General features: G+C 40.4%; 1 protein-coding gene across 1 annotated transcript in view; it reads left to right on the forward strand.

Annotated features, from left to right (window-relative positions):
- jph2 (junctophilin 2) overlaps window positions 1-14913 on the forward strand; it is a 38770-nt gene continuing 23857 nt past the window's right edge. Inside the window, exons 1-2 of the mRNA XM_017707957.2 lie at window positions 1-981; window positions 6504-7317. Coding sequence (XP_017563446.1) covers window positions 603-981; window positions 6504-7317 — 1193 coding nt within the window. The 5' untranslated portion in view covers window positions 1-602. The remainder of the gene's footprint in view (window positions 982-6503; window positions 7318-14913) is intronic.

Genomic DNA, 14913 nt, shown 5'->3' on the forward strand with positions numbered 1-14913 from the left:
GTCGGGATCTGGTAGCCTTGTTGGGACTCTGCTGAAACGCGCCCCCCCACTCCCTTCCTCCTCCCCCTCCTCCCCCAGGCGGAGCCGCGGAGACAGCAGCGCTCTCAGAGAGGGGGAGGCAGGGGAGAGCGGAGAGAGAGAGACAGGGCTGTTCGTCCAGCCACCTTAAAAAGCCATGAAAGATCACCCGGCTCGACAATTCGATTAAAAACAGTTCTCATCTGAAAAAAGCATGTAACTGAAGAAAAACACCCTCCCTCTCCCTCATGTCCCTTCATCCACTCTGACGAAGAGGGGAAAAGCTTCTGAAGGAAGTTCTCAAACCTGAACCTCTCAGATCTTGACGGATTATAAAGCAGACGAACAAGGAGAAGAAGAAAAAGTTGGGACTTGGAGTCCGAGGATATTAAAGCTAGTCGACAAATGATGCTGGAGCTCAGCCATGACAGAAGTTCAGGAGAGGGTTTTTTCCCACACTGAGGATTTTCTCACACGTGTTTTAGCCGTTTAACCGAAGCAGGTTTCAGTTCACCCGGTTAGCTTTCCCAGTCAGCCCAGTCAGTGTAGCGGTCTCCGGTGACTCTGCTCGGGTCTCAGGCAGCATGAGCGGAGGGCGCTTCGAGTTCGACGATGGAGGGGCGTACTGCGGCGGCTGGGAGGGCGGGAAAGCCCACGGCCACGGCATCTGCACTGGACCTAAAGGCCAGGGGGAGTTCTCCGGCTCCTGGAATTACGGCTTCGAGGTGGTGGGGGTCTACACCTGGCCGAGCGGAAACACCTACGAAGGCTACTGGTCCCAAGGAAAGCGCCACGGTCTGGGCGTGGAGACCAAGGGCCACTGGGTCTACAAGGGCGAGTGGACTCACGGCTTCAAGGGGAGATACGGCACTCGCGTTAGCTTAGCGAGTGGAGCCAAATATGAGGGGACCTGGAACAACGGCCTACAAGACGGGTACGGAACAGAGACCTACGCTGACGGGGGTGAGTAGGTAAAGTTGGCTGGTAAACCTGAGAAGAGCCGCTCCCTGTAGCTTCTTCATTAAGGGATAGCGTAGCCCACACTCCCTCACTCTCACCTGACATTTAAAGACACGGCGGCCCCAGACTGGCTAAGATGCAGCTCACATTATGCTGAGCACTAGGCTTTTTAAAGGTGACTGCTAGCCGGAAAGTGGACTCGAAAGGGACAGTGTGAAAGAATACTTATTCTGACAGAAACCCTGGTTGTGTCTCGAATCTAACCCTAGTTCCCCTAATCACCTAGTGGCCTGTCCCAGGGCTTGGTCCTAAACCCTAATGAGGGAGTGGAGATGGCACTTTTCTGTCCTGATTGAAACCCTCAGTATGAGTCGAGCTGATCTTTAAAACATGCTTTTTCATTGAAGCACTTCACCTCCATTGGCTCTCTTCCAGCTTTTTTTCTAAATTCCTTCCTAATTAAACAGTTAATATGTCAACAAAGTCATTCAGAGGGGTTTGGTGTTGTCCAGACTGCTTCAGAGTGGTGGTGATAGGAACCAGACGTCTGAGGAGTTTAATGGTCCTAAAAGCTTCCTCACAGAACGTTACTACATGAAATGCTTAGGGATGATCTCTGAGACGTTGTTTTGCAGTAGCTTTGTGATAAAGTTTTAAAATCCTTTTATTGTTATCCACTCACAATGGAGGGATATATGAAGGATGTTCTAAGGCAAATTAGTCCCAAAAGAAACCGTTGTTTTTTTTTTCCAAATTGTTCTCTACTTTACTGTCAACATTACATATAAAAACGTCTAGGTTCACTGGTGTTCACCCTGCTTCCCATCACCGCCACTGTAAAGAAATCTGAGTGTGATTCTTTACACTGAAAAATTGCACATTAAACTCTGAATTACTCTGAATGGCTTTGTTTACATCTGAACCACTGAATTATGCAGAGATGTAAAAAGAATTGGTGGAATTCCCCTGCAAGAGCATTTAAAGTACACATTGCACAAAGTAAGTCTGTGCTATTCACACTAGATTTGTTACAGTTTTGGATCAGATGCGTTCATTTTTCACCCCTCCGATATCCAGTCTTGCATTTTGTGCTGATATCAGCTCAGTACCCTACCAGTACTCCATTTCTAAGGGCACAGTGTAGACTAGGTGAGCTCCAGATGATTTGAGGATGTCGGTGCTTTTCTTGCTATGACACTGTTGCCCACACTTTGCCCATCTGATAAAACTGAATGTTATTTCAGCCTCCACTAACGTTACACTGAAAGAATGACTGTGGATTAGCTGAATGCTAATCTGAATGCATGCAATGCAAAAAGCCTAATATGAAGTTGTCAGCTACGCTTTCTGTTTGCTGCTAATTGTAGTAAAGTATTACTTCCCTCAGTGACGACGGGCAAAACTAGCCAGTGAATTAAAATCGTTGACAGCTAAATGTCCATTAGCTAGAGCTAGCACACTAGTTTTCAAGAAAAGCTCCAGATTTGTGGACTGTTGTATTACAAACACCTTTACAGTTACAAAATCGCAAAACTTCAGGGTGTATAAAAAAAAAAAAAAAAAAAAAAAAAAAACCTGCCAATGACCTCTATCTAGTGAAGTTACGGTGGTCTGACTGGGGCACCCTCAGCCCTCAGCACACCCTGGCAAAAACCTGCCCATCAAGGTTATAAGACAGCATGGGAGATAATTGGGACAGGGCCAGTGATGTACTGTCTGTGAATCAACGTGACAGACTTGGGCAGCTCATAAAGGGGACTAGATTTGTTAAACGCTGGGACAGTACGCCATTAGGGAAAATGGGTGACATTACACAGAAACAAATTTGCTCAACTGCTACACATTTCAATTTTAAAATCAGCAAATTGTGTAGACAGATAGATAGATAGATAGATAGATAGATAGATAGATAGATAGATAGATAGATAGATAGAAACATACATAGATATGTGTGGTTAAATTATATATATTAAACTTCCCTACTTCCCTTTCATTTATCCCCTCACATTTTAAGGTGCACTGGGTCGTTCATTAAGAGACAGCTTTGTAGTGCACTAGGAATACTTCTTCATTTGGGCACTGCTAAAATGCCTATATCCCTTGTTTAGTTTACGACATACAGAACAAGAGGTTGATTTGAGACACAGCCCCAGTTGCTTAAATGCACAGCTTACAACCGGGGAACCCCAGTGTTGCTACAGATGGCCTGTTGGTAAAAAGCCCATTGCTAAGGAACATTTGCCAGAGGAAAGGGGCAGAGGCTTACAAATTAAAGGTGTCACATCTTCTGTTCTCTGTACGTTCAGGAGGGACTGGTGTGAATATAAAATCTCAGCTTTCTCTTTTAGTGTAAGTTTAGGGTAAGTTAAAAAGACATCCCCATGAAAATCAGATAGGCAAAGAGAAAATGAATATGTCTGTATATTACACATTAAAGATGCTGTAAAATCCTAATAGGAGATTTTTATGCAGCATGAAGACTTGTGGTTGGCCAGCTATGTGGATCTCAGTGAGTCAGTGATGTGGCATGTGGTACAAGATGTGTAAAGCTTTGGCACATTTCAGGTAAACAGTAGTGCTGAATCACACTGTTATGCTAGTAGAGACATATGTGAATCGGTGTTTTTCTCAGTGGTCTGTCTAACTTTTGCTTGCTATGCCAGGCCGATAATCCATGTAAACATCTATATTACACTGAATACAGTGATTATTATTCAGACAATCAACCAGTTAATTAATCAGTTAATCAGCCTTTATTTTCACTTTATTGAAGGGACTGAAAAATCAGGTTGATCTAAAATGAACAAAACTACATAAACAAATGGGAGAAAAAACAGACAAGAGAAATGCAAAAGAAGGAGAAATATAAAAATATAAATATAAAAGAATATATAGAGAATTATAGAAGTCATTATAATAAACCAAATAAAAAGGTTTCAACATAAGAGGGTAAATAGGCAAAGTAAAATTTGGAAAAGTCAAATAAAAGGGTTATAAAAGGTTATAATAAAGGTTATAAAACACATCGCTGCTGTCGGATGAAAAGCTCGTTTTTCAGGTTTTGACATAATTCGAAAGTCCTTATTACCCTTTACATTGAATTTTGTGATGAATGAACCAAAAGAAACGGCCCATTGACTTACATTAAAAGTAATGTATGTTTTTTACATTCTATAAAGTTTTTTTTTTTTTCTTTACATAATTTGAAAATGCCTGTGGCCTTTTACATTGTGTGTACACTGTGGACCAAAAGAAATAGCCCAAAGTTACTCGGAAATAAGTCTGGTTCCACTGATATACAAGCTTAGAATTCCATATCCTAGCAGGGGATTTTTACTTAGAAAGTCAACAAAACATGTAAAATAGTGTTTGACTGTATATAAGAAACTGATCAACAGGATATTTTAAACTGGAAGTCGCGTTATGCCAGAACATGATATATAATCAATTTATATTTAGTTAAGAATATAAATGAAATACCTCTGACTGTACATGTCTGCATCTAACTTTTATTAATATACCTCTTTTATTGTTGTATAACCTCTGAATATACTGTGTGTACATCTATAGTTCCTGGCAGCTGAGTCATCACATTCAGCAGTGTCTAATCCAGCACGGTGTATGTGGACACACTAATAGCCCAGGCTTTGCCCTTCTGGACTGTCCATACGACTGATGAACCCAGACATGTGTTGCTTGGCCATGAGGCTTGGGGACATAAATAACTGCACATGGTTTATTACTCTTGAGGTGGACATGAAAGCATGGCTGGCTATCGTGGTTGTGGCTGAGGGCAGGAAACGGTGGGTATGGATCAACAGCTCATCTCATGCCAGCTGATAGCATGTTCCTCTCTAGTCGTTTTTATCTGAGGTTATAATGGACATAATTTTAAAATCATTTGACGGCATTACATGGGAAAATAGTTGGAGAGGTTTTGTCTTTGGGCCAACAGTAGAGAAATACATCCCAAGGGTGGCTCAACGGTTTAGAGAGGAGACAGTCTGCATTATTTTGAGGGGGAAAGCTTTTAAACTCTGTTAATGAACTTTCTATAAGCAGCCGCAAAGATAACGAGTCTAATTGCTTAAGATTATTAATAGCTAGCGCTTATGGATGCGCAGACCACAAACCTGCTTATTGGCAACAGCAGTTGGCCAAAGTGATGAGTTCTAATTGAGTTATATTATATAAGTTTTCTAAAAAGTGATTATCTAATAGCATCATTGTGAGATCTAAGATTTAACTTGGACTTAAATATAAATTTAACTGAAGGAACTGTATGTACATATATACTATATATTGTTGTTGTTATCGTCAGAACAAAACCTTGTATCTCCACAATGGTGACTTTACAGGAGAAGGAAAAAAACTGCTTTACTTTTAATGTAAATCAATGGAGCCAGACTTTTTTCCACATCATTTTGAGCTGTTTCTTTTGTTCCGTTCATCATGAAATTTACACACAACGTAAAGGACAACACGCATTTTCCAATTATGTCAAAAACTGTAAAACGACAAAAATGGAGATATGATATCTCTGCATACTCTATTAGCCCTGCTGTTCCCTGTTCTTCAATGATCAGGACCTCCACAGGACCACCATAGCGCAGGTATTTTTTTGATGGTGGGTTATTTTCAGCACAGCACTGGTGTGTTGCACTGGTATGAGTGGATCAGACACAGCAGTGCTGCTGGAGTTTTTAAACACTGTATCCACTCACTGGCCACTCTATTAGACCCTCCTACCTCGTTGGTCCACCTTGAAGATATAAAGTCAGAGACGATAGCTCATCTGTTGCTGCACAGTTTGTGTTGGTCTTCCTTCATCAGTGGTCACGGGACACTGTTGCCTGGATACTTTTGGTTGGTGGACTCTTCTCAGTCCAGTAGTGAACCTGCACTGCTGTACTTGCTCCACAGCACAAAACACACCACCACCATGTTATTTTTTTATTATTTCTTTTTAATTTAGCATTTATTTTACTTTATGATACAACAGCACATTTTTCTTTTGTGTGAAATATTTTTAAAGACATTTTAAAGTTTTTAAGAATTGCTTACTGAATTTGAACAATAGCCAGTTGAACAATAGCCAGTTGCCATACCATTTTAATATACTTATTAGATCATAAATGTGTGTTTAAAATAAATACATATAAATACATATATTTATTTTAATACACCTGCACTAAACATTCTACTCTTCTGGAGTACAAAAGAAATGTCATCAAAAATTGGTTTAAAATATCGGTCAAATCTAAAAAAAACGATGCTGATCTTTTTTTTCCTGCTGATTCCAGCATGTTTATTTTTTTAAGAGGTGCTATATTTCTGTAATCTGTAGAATTAAAATGAATTTAGTGGATTTTTATGTTTGAAAATAGCCCAGAAATTTAGAGTTTTGGCTAATTGACAACAGTCTTGAATAATATTATAATTGATTTTAATTGCTTCTAGCAATCAGTGTAGTTGAATCATCATCTAATCACAATGCATGTATTTTATTGCTGTCCACTCACTAGGCACCTTCCAGGGCCAGTTCACTGGCGGGATGCGGCATGGCTATGGCGTGCGCCAGAGTGTCCCGTATGGCATGGCGGCTGTGGTGCGCTCGCCCCTGCGCAACTCCCTCACCTCCCTGCGCAGCGAGCACAGCAACGGAACGCTGCTGCAGCAGGACGTCCCAGTCATCACAACCACCAATGCCACAGGACAGGAGACGCCCTCCCCCACACCCATAGGGCCAGCCCGGGGTGGCTTTGCCCTCACCTTGAACGTGGACCCAGACCTGGTCAAGCCAAAGAAGAAGGGCCTCTTCCGGCGTGGCTCGCTGTTGGGCAAGTTGACCAAGTCAGAGTCACGAACATCCCTGTCCAGTCAGAAGAGTAAGATCAGCTTCCTGCGCAGCGATTCGGCCCTCAGCTCGGCGGCCAGCGATGCCAACTCCACGGTCAGCCTGGGCGAGAGCGAGGGCGAAGCAGAGGGCGGCGAGTTCCCACCAGTGGAGTCCGACATTGATGCAACCACCACCGAGGTGTACATGGGTGAGTGGAAGAACGACAAGCGCTCAGGTTACGGCATCAGCGAGCGCTCCAGCGGCCTGAAGTACGAGGGCGAGTGGCTGGACAACCAACGCCATGGCTACGGCTGCACCACCTTTGCTGAGGGCGGCAAGGAGGAAGGCAAGTACATGCATAACATGCTAGTGAAGGCCGTGAAGAAGAAGGTGATCCAGCTAAAAGGCACCAAGATCAAGCAGAAGGTGGAGAGGAGTGTGGAGGGAGCACAGAGGGCCGCCGCAATCGCCAAGCAGAAAGCAGAAATAGCCAACTCGAGGTCAGTAGAGTCTTTAGTTGAATTACATGGGCAATGTTGGTAGAAATTAGGCCTGCTTCTTGAGGCATGATAAGGGAGTTTTCAGTGAACTGTGAAGGCAGGTTATAAGCTAAAATGCTGCTCCATTACTTCAAAGGTAGTCAATCCATTGAAGCTTTAAAGCCAATGTAGCGGAAGTATACACCACACCAATTAGCATCCTGCAAACTGAATCCCTTAGTCATTACACACTTGTCAGATCCATAATTTTTGGTAAATATAGGTAGAAAAGGCCATGAAAAAATGCCTTTATGGTTAATTACCTCTAAAGTCTAATCTTTAATAGAGGTATAATTAGTCTAAGAAAACAAAAACCATAATCAAACATACATGTCAGCCTGTCATGATCATGAAATTTTAGTTTAAGTTTATTACAAAGTAGCAAAAAGGTACGTCTTTCACTCCTTATAAGAACACTTTACTGATGTTTAGCATTAAAACTGTCACGATATTTCGGCCTCAGAACTTGTGTCTGATGAAGGCTGCGCAGGCCAGAACGCCATGATGGGTTTAATATTAAAAATCAATAGAGGCTTTTTTTAAGAAGCGAAAGTTGTGTCTTTTTGCTACTTTGCAGTCCACTTTGAGCTATTTGAGCCCAAACAGAGTGTTTTCTGTAACTAAAGATTAATTGTCACTTAAATTATTGTGAATTTAATTGTCATTTTTGTTCATTGTATGCAATTATTACAGTACAAGTCTAAAGTGGCCAAACTGGCCAGTTAGCCTCTTTTAACTTTAACTGTCCATAGAGTTAAAGTTAACTCTTTGAGCTTAATTAAACAAATCTTGACCGACTAAGCTATAAAGGTGTTACTAACAAAAATGAGATAAACAAACATTACTCAGTACTGCCCTCTACAGGTGTTCTGCAACAGTCAGAGTTTAGACCCTTTTAGTTTAGACCACCTACTTGTTGATGTGGTTTCTGACACCGAATGACATACTGTTATCTATAAAAGTAGACAAAGGTTGGCTAAAAACAGTAGTAGCAGCCCTCTTGAGGCCTGAATTTTGTCCATTTATAGATCACAGTATGTCCAAAAAATAGTTTGCGCAATGCTAATGAGTAGCTATAAGCTTCCATTACATGTGAGCTACAATTGTATTTTGGTTACAGAGAAAATGAGATTGTCCTGAGAAGTGTAGTAGTATATAGTCTCGTCATTTCACTCATTCAACTTGTCAGCTAATTATCGAGCCCTGAATGAGGTGAATCGGATGTGTTATGAAGTGTTTCCAGTCGCTCTGCAGGGTGGCTTTGAAAATCCCAGGAATCTGTTGAACTGCTGTCCACTTTAAAGAGGTGCCCAGCTGTGTGTATGTTTGATCGTTTTAAGACATCAAAGTTACTGTAATTCACACATTCAATGAAAGACCGGGTTCATAAAGACAGCCTTGTATTAAGCCCTGTCTAGCAGATGCATGTGTGGAGCTGCTGTCACAGTAGGAGCTGTGTGCCCAGCGAAAGGTCACTACTTGAAGTTATAGCAGCGCTGTGTAGATAGAGTTACTGTGCTCTCAGCGAGTGTCTCTGTTCCGTAGCGGCCTGTTAAGTAACCCTACATTCTTGGTGGACAACACCTTTACAACACGTCTCACATGATATCACTGAAAACAGGCACATTCTAGCATGAACACACTGCCCGAATCCTGTCTAGGAGCATAGACTGACCATTCATGCACTCATTAGCATTAAGAGAGAGAAAGAACTGAACTTTCCCATCACAATCTGCTCAAGCATGGGCTCTTCTGGTGAATATCACTGTTGTATGAGTATCGCTCTCTCCTTTGACCTGATCAATGAGCTTCAAGTCAAAAGGTTGAGTGTAGTCAGTTATGCTACAGAGTCAGAGGAAATTTCTCACAATACAAAATGTCAGAGTCAGAGAAAATTTCTCACAATAGAAAATGTGTCACGCTCATGACAGAGTATTAAGTTAACACACACACAAAGTTTGGACCAAAACACAGGTTCCTGACCGCCACTCCCCAGTACTGAACTCTGACATTCTCAGGGACTGTTACGCACCCATCACTTTCTGCTACGCACTCATCACTTTAACTGCTCATTCTAATTGCACTACTGTTTACATTTGCACTATTTATACCCGCAGACCTGCTCTGTATGTGCCTTATGTCACTTTAGTGTTCATTTTAGGACGTCTTATATTTATGTTAAATGTTTTATTATTCTGTTCTTCTACAATTAATGTTTATTGTTACGATCAGTGTTTAGTGTTTTTTTTTGTGTCTATTTAAATTCACACTTTTCCTGTTTACCGTCTATCTGATGTTATTGCTACACCATGTAGCAATAACAGTACATTTCAAAGTCAAAGTAAAAGTGATTTCAGAGCCACTCGGTTCTCCCTGATGGAAACTGTTTGCCTTCAGTGTTTTGTGCTTATGATAATTTTAATAGATGTCAGCATCACTAATTAATGCCGTTCTATTAGAAGACTGGTTTACCAAGAGAGACGCTGGAGGATTTTCACCTAAAATGAGTTCATGAAGCGAGTCTTGTTATAAAAATTATAACAGGACATCAGAGCCATAATTAATCTTTTAGTACTTTTACTTTCAATACTTAAGTACATTTGAAGCCAAATACTTTTGTACTTTTACTCAAGTTGAGGTCTAGAGTAAGCACTTCTACTTTTACTGGAGTAATATTTTACCTTGGGTATCTCTACTTCAACTCAAGTACATGAATTGTGTACTTTGTCCATCTCTGCATAATGCACCAGTAATCCATTCAGTCACTGCCTATTTTAGTGATTGTTGTTGTTTAGTGTTCTTGAAGTGCTGGTGTTACCAATGATATACTCAGTAAAAGTATTTTGTGTTGGAATTTATCACAATAATGATAACATATCTTATTACCCAACCCTAGCTTCAGTTTACAGTGTACTCTCTGACCTTGATCTGATAGAATGAACAGCCTGTTTATCCTCCAAGTACTTATTATTTATTATTATTTATTGTAAGCCAAGGGGGTAAGGGGTATTCAGCTCTGGACCTGGAGCGCTGGTGTCCAGCACAATTTGGCCATTCCTCTCTTATATTGGCTGATACCGATACTATTTAAACATATTGGCACAATTACTTCATTAATTCCATAGTTAATTAATAGTTAGTTAGTTAGTTGTGTAATAAATTACCAGGGCCCATTTCCCAAAAGCATCTTGATGTATATACAGCACCAAAAAAGGGTTCTTCTGAGGTTACAAGGTTGACTTTAAAACAATAGAAGAACCCTTTTTGGTTCACTATAGAACTGTTTTCAAAAAGGTTCTATATAGAACCAAATATAACATGTTCTCCATCATTCTGAAGAACATTTCATCATGCATAGAACCATTTAAGCATAACATGGTTCTATATAGAGCTTATGGTTCTGAGTAGAACCATTGCATTTAGTAAAGAACACTTGAAGAACCATCTTTTGTATGTGTGATGTCAGAAGCGTGGCAAAATGTAAAAAATGCTTTTTGTCTTTATATTTTTATACAACTTTTCTTTAAATTCAAGGCACAACAAGTGACGTCGTATCACAAGCGTGATGCCAGTGTAAAACTTGGAATTCACACTTTCAGAAGAATTTGATGAACTTGGCTGAATCTGCTACAAGTGAGCAATAATTTATATAAAATTACAACGTGTTTGTTATCGTCTTGGACAGCAGAGAATACCAAGAGTTAACACATGTAAATTCATTCATTTTGCTATGAAGTGGAGCCTGACTCCTATGGAATTCCCTGCGAAAGATGAAAGTTGAATAGTGTTTGGAAAGTGATCTTCAGAGCATCTTTTGGAGCAGTTTCCTTCACAGTCTGTTATTTCATCGGTTGCCAGCAGTTTCTCTAATAAACAACGTACATATTCCCTTCTTGTGTACGTGCACCACATAGTTTCTTGGCAGTGCAAGAGTAGTGTAGGTTGAGCCTCAGCGAGCGCACAGCTGTTTTGCTTTGGTTTCAGCATCTCCTTACAAGGAAGGAAGATTTTATCAAAGCCACAGCAGCACCTGAAATTAGCCCACTGTTTACAACAGTTCACATCTCATTGATGAACTGCAGAGCCTGTCGGTGGCGCAGCGAAATCTAAATATTTTACCTGGGAGACAAGCAGATTTATGAACGTCGGTGGCATTATGCTCTTGCTCTCGTTGCGGTAAGGCCCAGCCATTGAGGCTCCACTGTGATCCTGCAGGAGCCTGTTTATGCGGAGATGTGGAGAGCCAGTCAGGAGTCGGGTGTTTCGCGCTGTGGTGGTCTAAGATTCACCTGAGGAGTTTTTTTTCTCACGTGTCTGATCGCGCTGTGCGAATATACACTATCGTATGTCAGCACATGCCACAGTATAACACTGCGGTGTCAGCTGCTAATGTGATACTGTATGTTTAAGTCTGTTTGCTTTGTTTACTTTCATTTTACTCCAGCTACAATGCTAGCATTGTGACTGCATTGCTACTAAAGCTGCACCTTTTGAACGTTTGAGTTTTTGAGTTTTCTGTATGATGTCATTTTGAATATTCTAGAAAAATAAAAGCTCAATGCATATTTCACTTTAACAACTTTATTTCCTTTTGTTCTTTTTTATTGCTACTATTATTGTTATTAGTATTATAAAAATTATTGCTGTGATTATTTACACTATTGCATAAATTCTATTTGTTTACTTTAATTAAACTTTATTTATTTATTTTTTAAATATAATTAAAATGTAATGTTTACACTACTAAGTCATTAAAAAAACATAATTTTCATAGTAAGTTGCATAAAAATTCTAAACTGGGGACCCTGTCCAATCTGGCAACCCTTGCCTGGCTCTGCTGCCTCTGTTTTAAGTAATGCAGACAAAAACAGCATCTTAAAAATGACAATGTTTTGTCAGCTCTTAATGGTAAAGAAGGTGCTGCTGCTAAAAATGCAGCCATGTCAATTTGATTGCCTGCTGCAGTTTGAATAAGTTTGATTCTCAGCAATATATGCAACTGGGAGTGTGCTAGCTAGTACTAGCTGGTAATCTGGCACAGTGGAAAACCTGTTTGGACTGTATCTGGTCTCCTCAGTTTGGGAGAGTCTCACAAGCTGTGCCAAATCGCGATGTCCAGTGAGTCCAGTGTGCAGTGTTACTAGCATTTGGCTTGATAAACATGTTTGTTTCCTGTTAATGAAACTTTTTCCATGTCACAGGAGAGAGTGAGCAGACAGAATGCAGAGATGAGGTTTTTATTGGAGGGTGGCCTGTCCGTCAGTCGGCCCACAGTAGCCCACTCTGACAGCGGTTCTAGCATACAGACTGTTATACTGTGTATTTCACCAGCAGCTGTTGGTACATGTGCTAAGCTTTATGTCAGGTCAATAGACGTCCTGTTATAAACAAATACAAGTTTGGGTGTTCATAAAACTAGTAAACATACTGTATCATATGGCGTTACCATTTTAAAATATTTCGATTAGTTTTTTTTTAATATTAGTGAATAGTTATTGCAATAGTTATTGCCCTTATTGCAACATATTGGTTGCATACAGACAAATCTGATCATAAAATGAGTGCTTTGCAAATTTCACCCTCAGTTTTGTTGTTCAGCAGCTTCGTCTCTGGTGGATCTTTACGATCGAACTCACATCTGGTCAGAACATGTACGTTTGAGCATAGTAGGACCTGATTTGCAGTTAACTAATCAAATCAATATTGTCTATAAAACTAGTAATAAGAATAAAAGCAGAAAATAAAAGCAATGTTAATCATTTGTGCACATGCCGATCCAGCATAGAAGTGGATGTACTTATTTTACATGCACATTGATATAAACAAATGCTGCCACTATTGCTTGTTCCACTTAAAGACATATTACACCATCCCAGAAATAAAACATATGAAACACAGCTAGTGCAGAAAGCATCTCAATATATGTGTGAAAATAATCACACTACACCATCACATCATTGTACTGATGTTTTATTTATTTCATATTTTAATCTTTCTAGCCATTGTCATTTTAACATTATAAAGTTTGATCATGACTGGGAGCAGTCCACTCTTGCTTGATCACAGACTTTGCTTACAAGCACAGCCATTGGCTTGCAAGCTGCTATTATTGGTTCCCTGCTGAGACATCTGCATAACATAGGGCGTGCTACATGTAAATGAGATACAGGTGGGCCTTAAACTCGCTGTTGAATCAGTAATGTGACACTTGTTGGATTACATGAAAATCTTCATGAAACAAAACACCCGCAGAAACTGACATTTGCATTGTTATTTGCATATTGCAGCCTACGGCAACATCAGTACCGCAATGGCCAGTGTTGTGATAACATGTGACAAACAATATATTGTACAACCTGAAAAAAGTGCTCTCTCTCTCTCTCTTTCTCTCTCTCTCTCTCTCTCTCATTTCTAATCTTCTGAATGTCAAACAAGAGCAGTACAAACATTCGACCCAGGGTTTTCTTGTGAAGGCATCTGTTTCCTTGACACCTTTAACAAAGACACCAGCCTGAAATGGCCCAAAGTATTAGTCTTGAGCCAAAAGTGGCCTATGAGGATGTTTGACTTGGCCCACCAGAAAGTTAACCCCATCCCCTCACTCAACAAACATATTTGATACTATAGGTAACGTACAAAATGTTTATTTTCATTTTAAAATTGTGTTTTAGTTCTATATAAAATAGCATGAAGTTATAAAATACATTTGGGAAAGCTGGATTTGAAACCTGTCTGCCTTCTTTGTTTGCATGCTGTTTTGTCTTTTTGGCCCTCGCACTTTGTCAAAAGGCTTGAGGACCTCTGGTTTAGACTGAGGCTCTGAGAAACATGCAAAACAACGTGTTAGTAATTGGAAATAGGAAGTTTCTCTTGGTATGTAGTGGCATCAGACTTTTGCCACTTTCATCATTTTTAATAATAAAAAACGAATTGTAGTTTAATGCTTAGAAATCAGTGATAATGTTATTGGTCCAGTGTAAATGGTAATTGATTAATTCACCATGTAAATAAGTTTGTAACAATAATCTTACATTAAAATGTCTATAACAAAGGTACTACTACAAAAGTAATATGTTAGTTTTTTAGTTATGAGAGGAACGGAAGTATGGGCCCTGTACTGGACATTTACAGGTTAAGGGGTTATTAATAAAGGTTCCTCAGTCTCATTAGGCCAGATTCATACTACGTGTCCTACTCTTACTGTACACGTCAGTCATGTTTTTTTGTCTCTGGGGTGTGTTTAATGTATGACATCAACAAGAGCAGCTCTTATCTGTACCTTAGGACGCTTACTTCCTAACCACCGTTGTGGTGAGGTCACAGATAAAGTATCCAGCTTGGCTGATAGAGTTCGGGCCCTTGTTGGCCTGGGGCGGTGTATTTTGAGCTGGGCCTGGTGTGCTGTGGAAGGCGAGGCTCCTCAGAGGCCATGGCACTGGGTGTAAATGACGCACGCAGCCGCAGTGTCAGAAAGGAGGCCTGCCTAAATAAGGCCAGACCCCGTTGCTGTATCACAATTGCAAGGGAATGCAACAGCTGATAGCTCCCAGCTCCCAG

This window comes from Pygocentrus nattereri, chromosome 9, assembly GCF_015220715.1.
Source record: "Pygocentrus nattereri isolate fPygNat1 chromosome 9, fPygNat1.pri, whole genome shotgun sequence".
Lineage (NCBI taxonomy): Eukaryota > Metazoa > Chordata > Actinopteri > Characiformes > Serrasalmidae > Pygocentrus > Pygocentrus nattereri.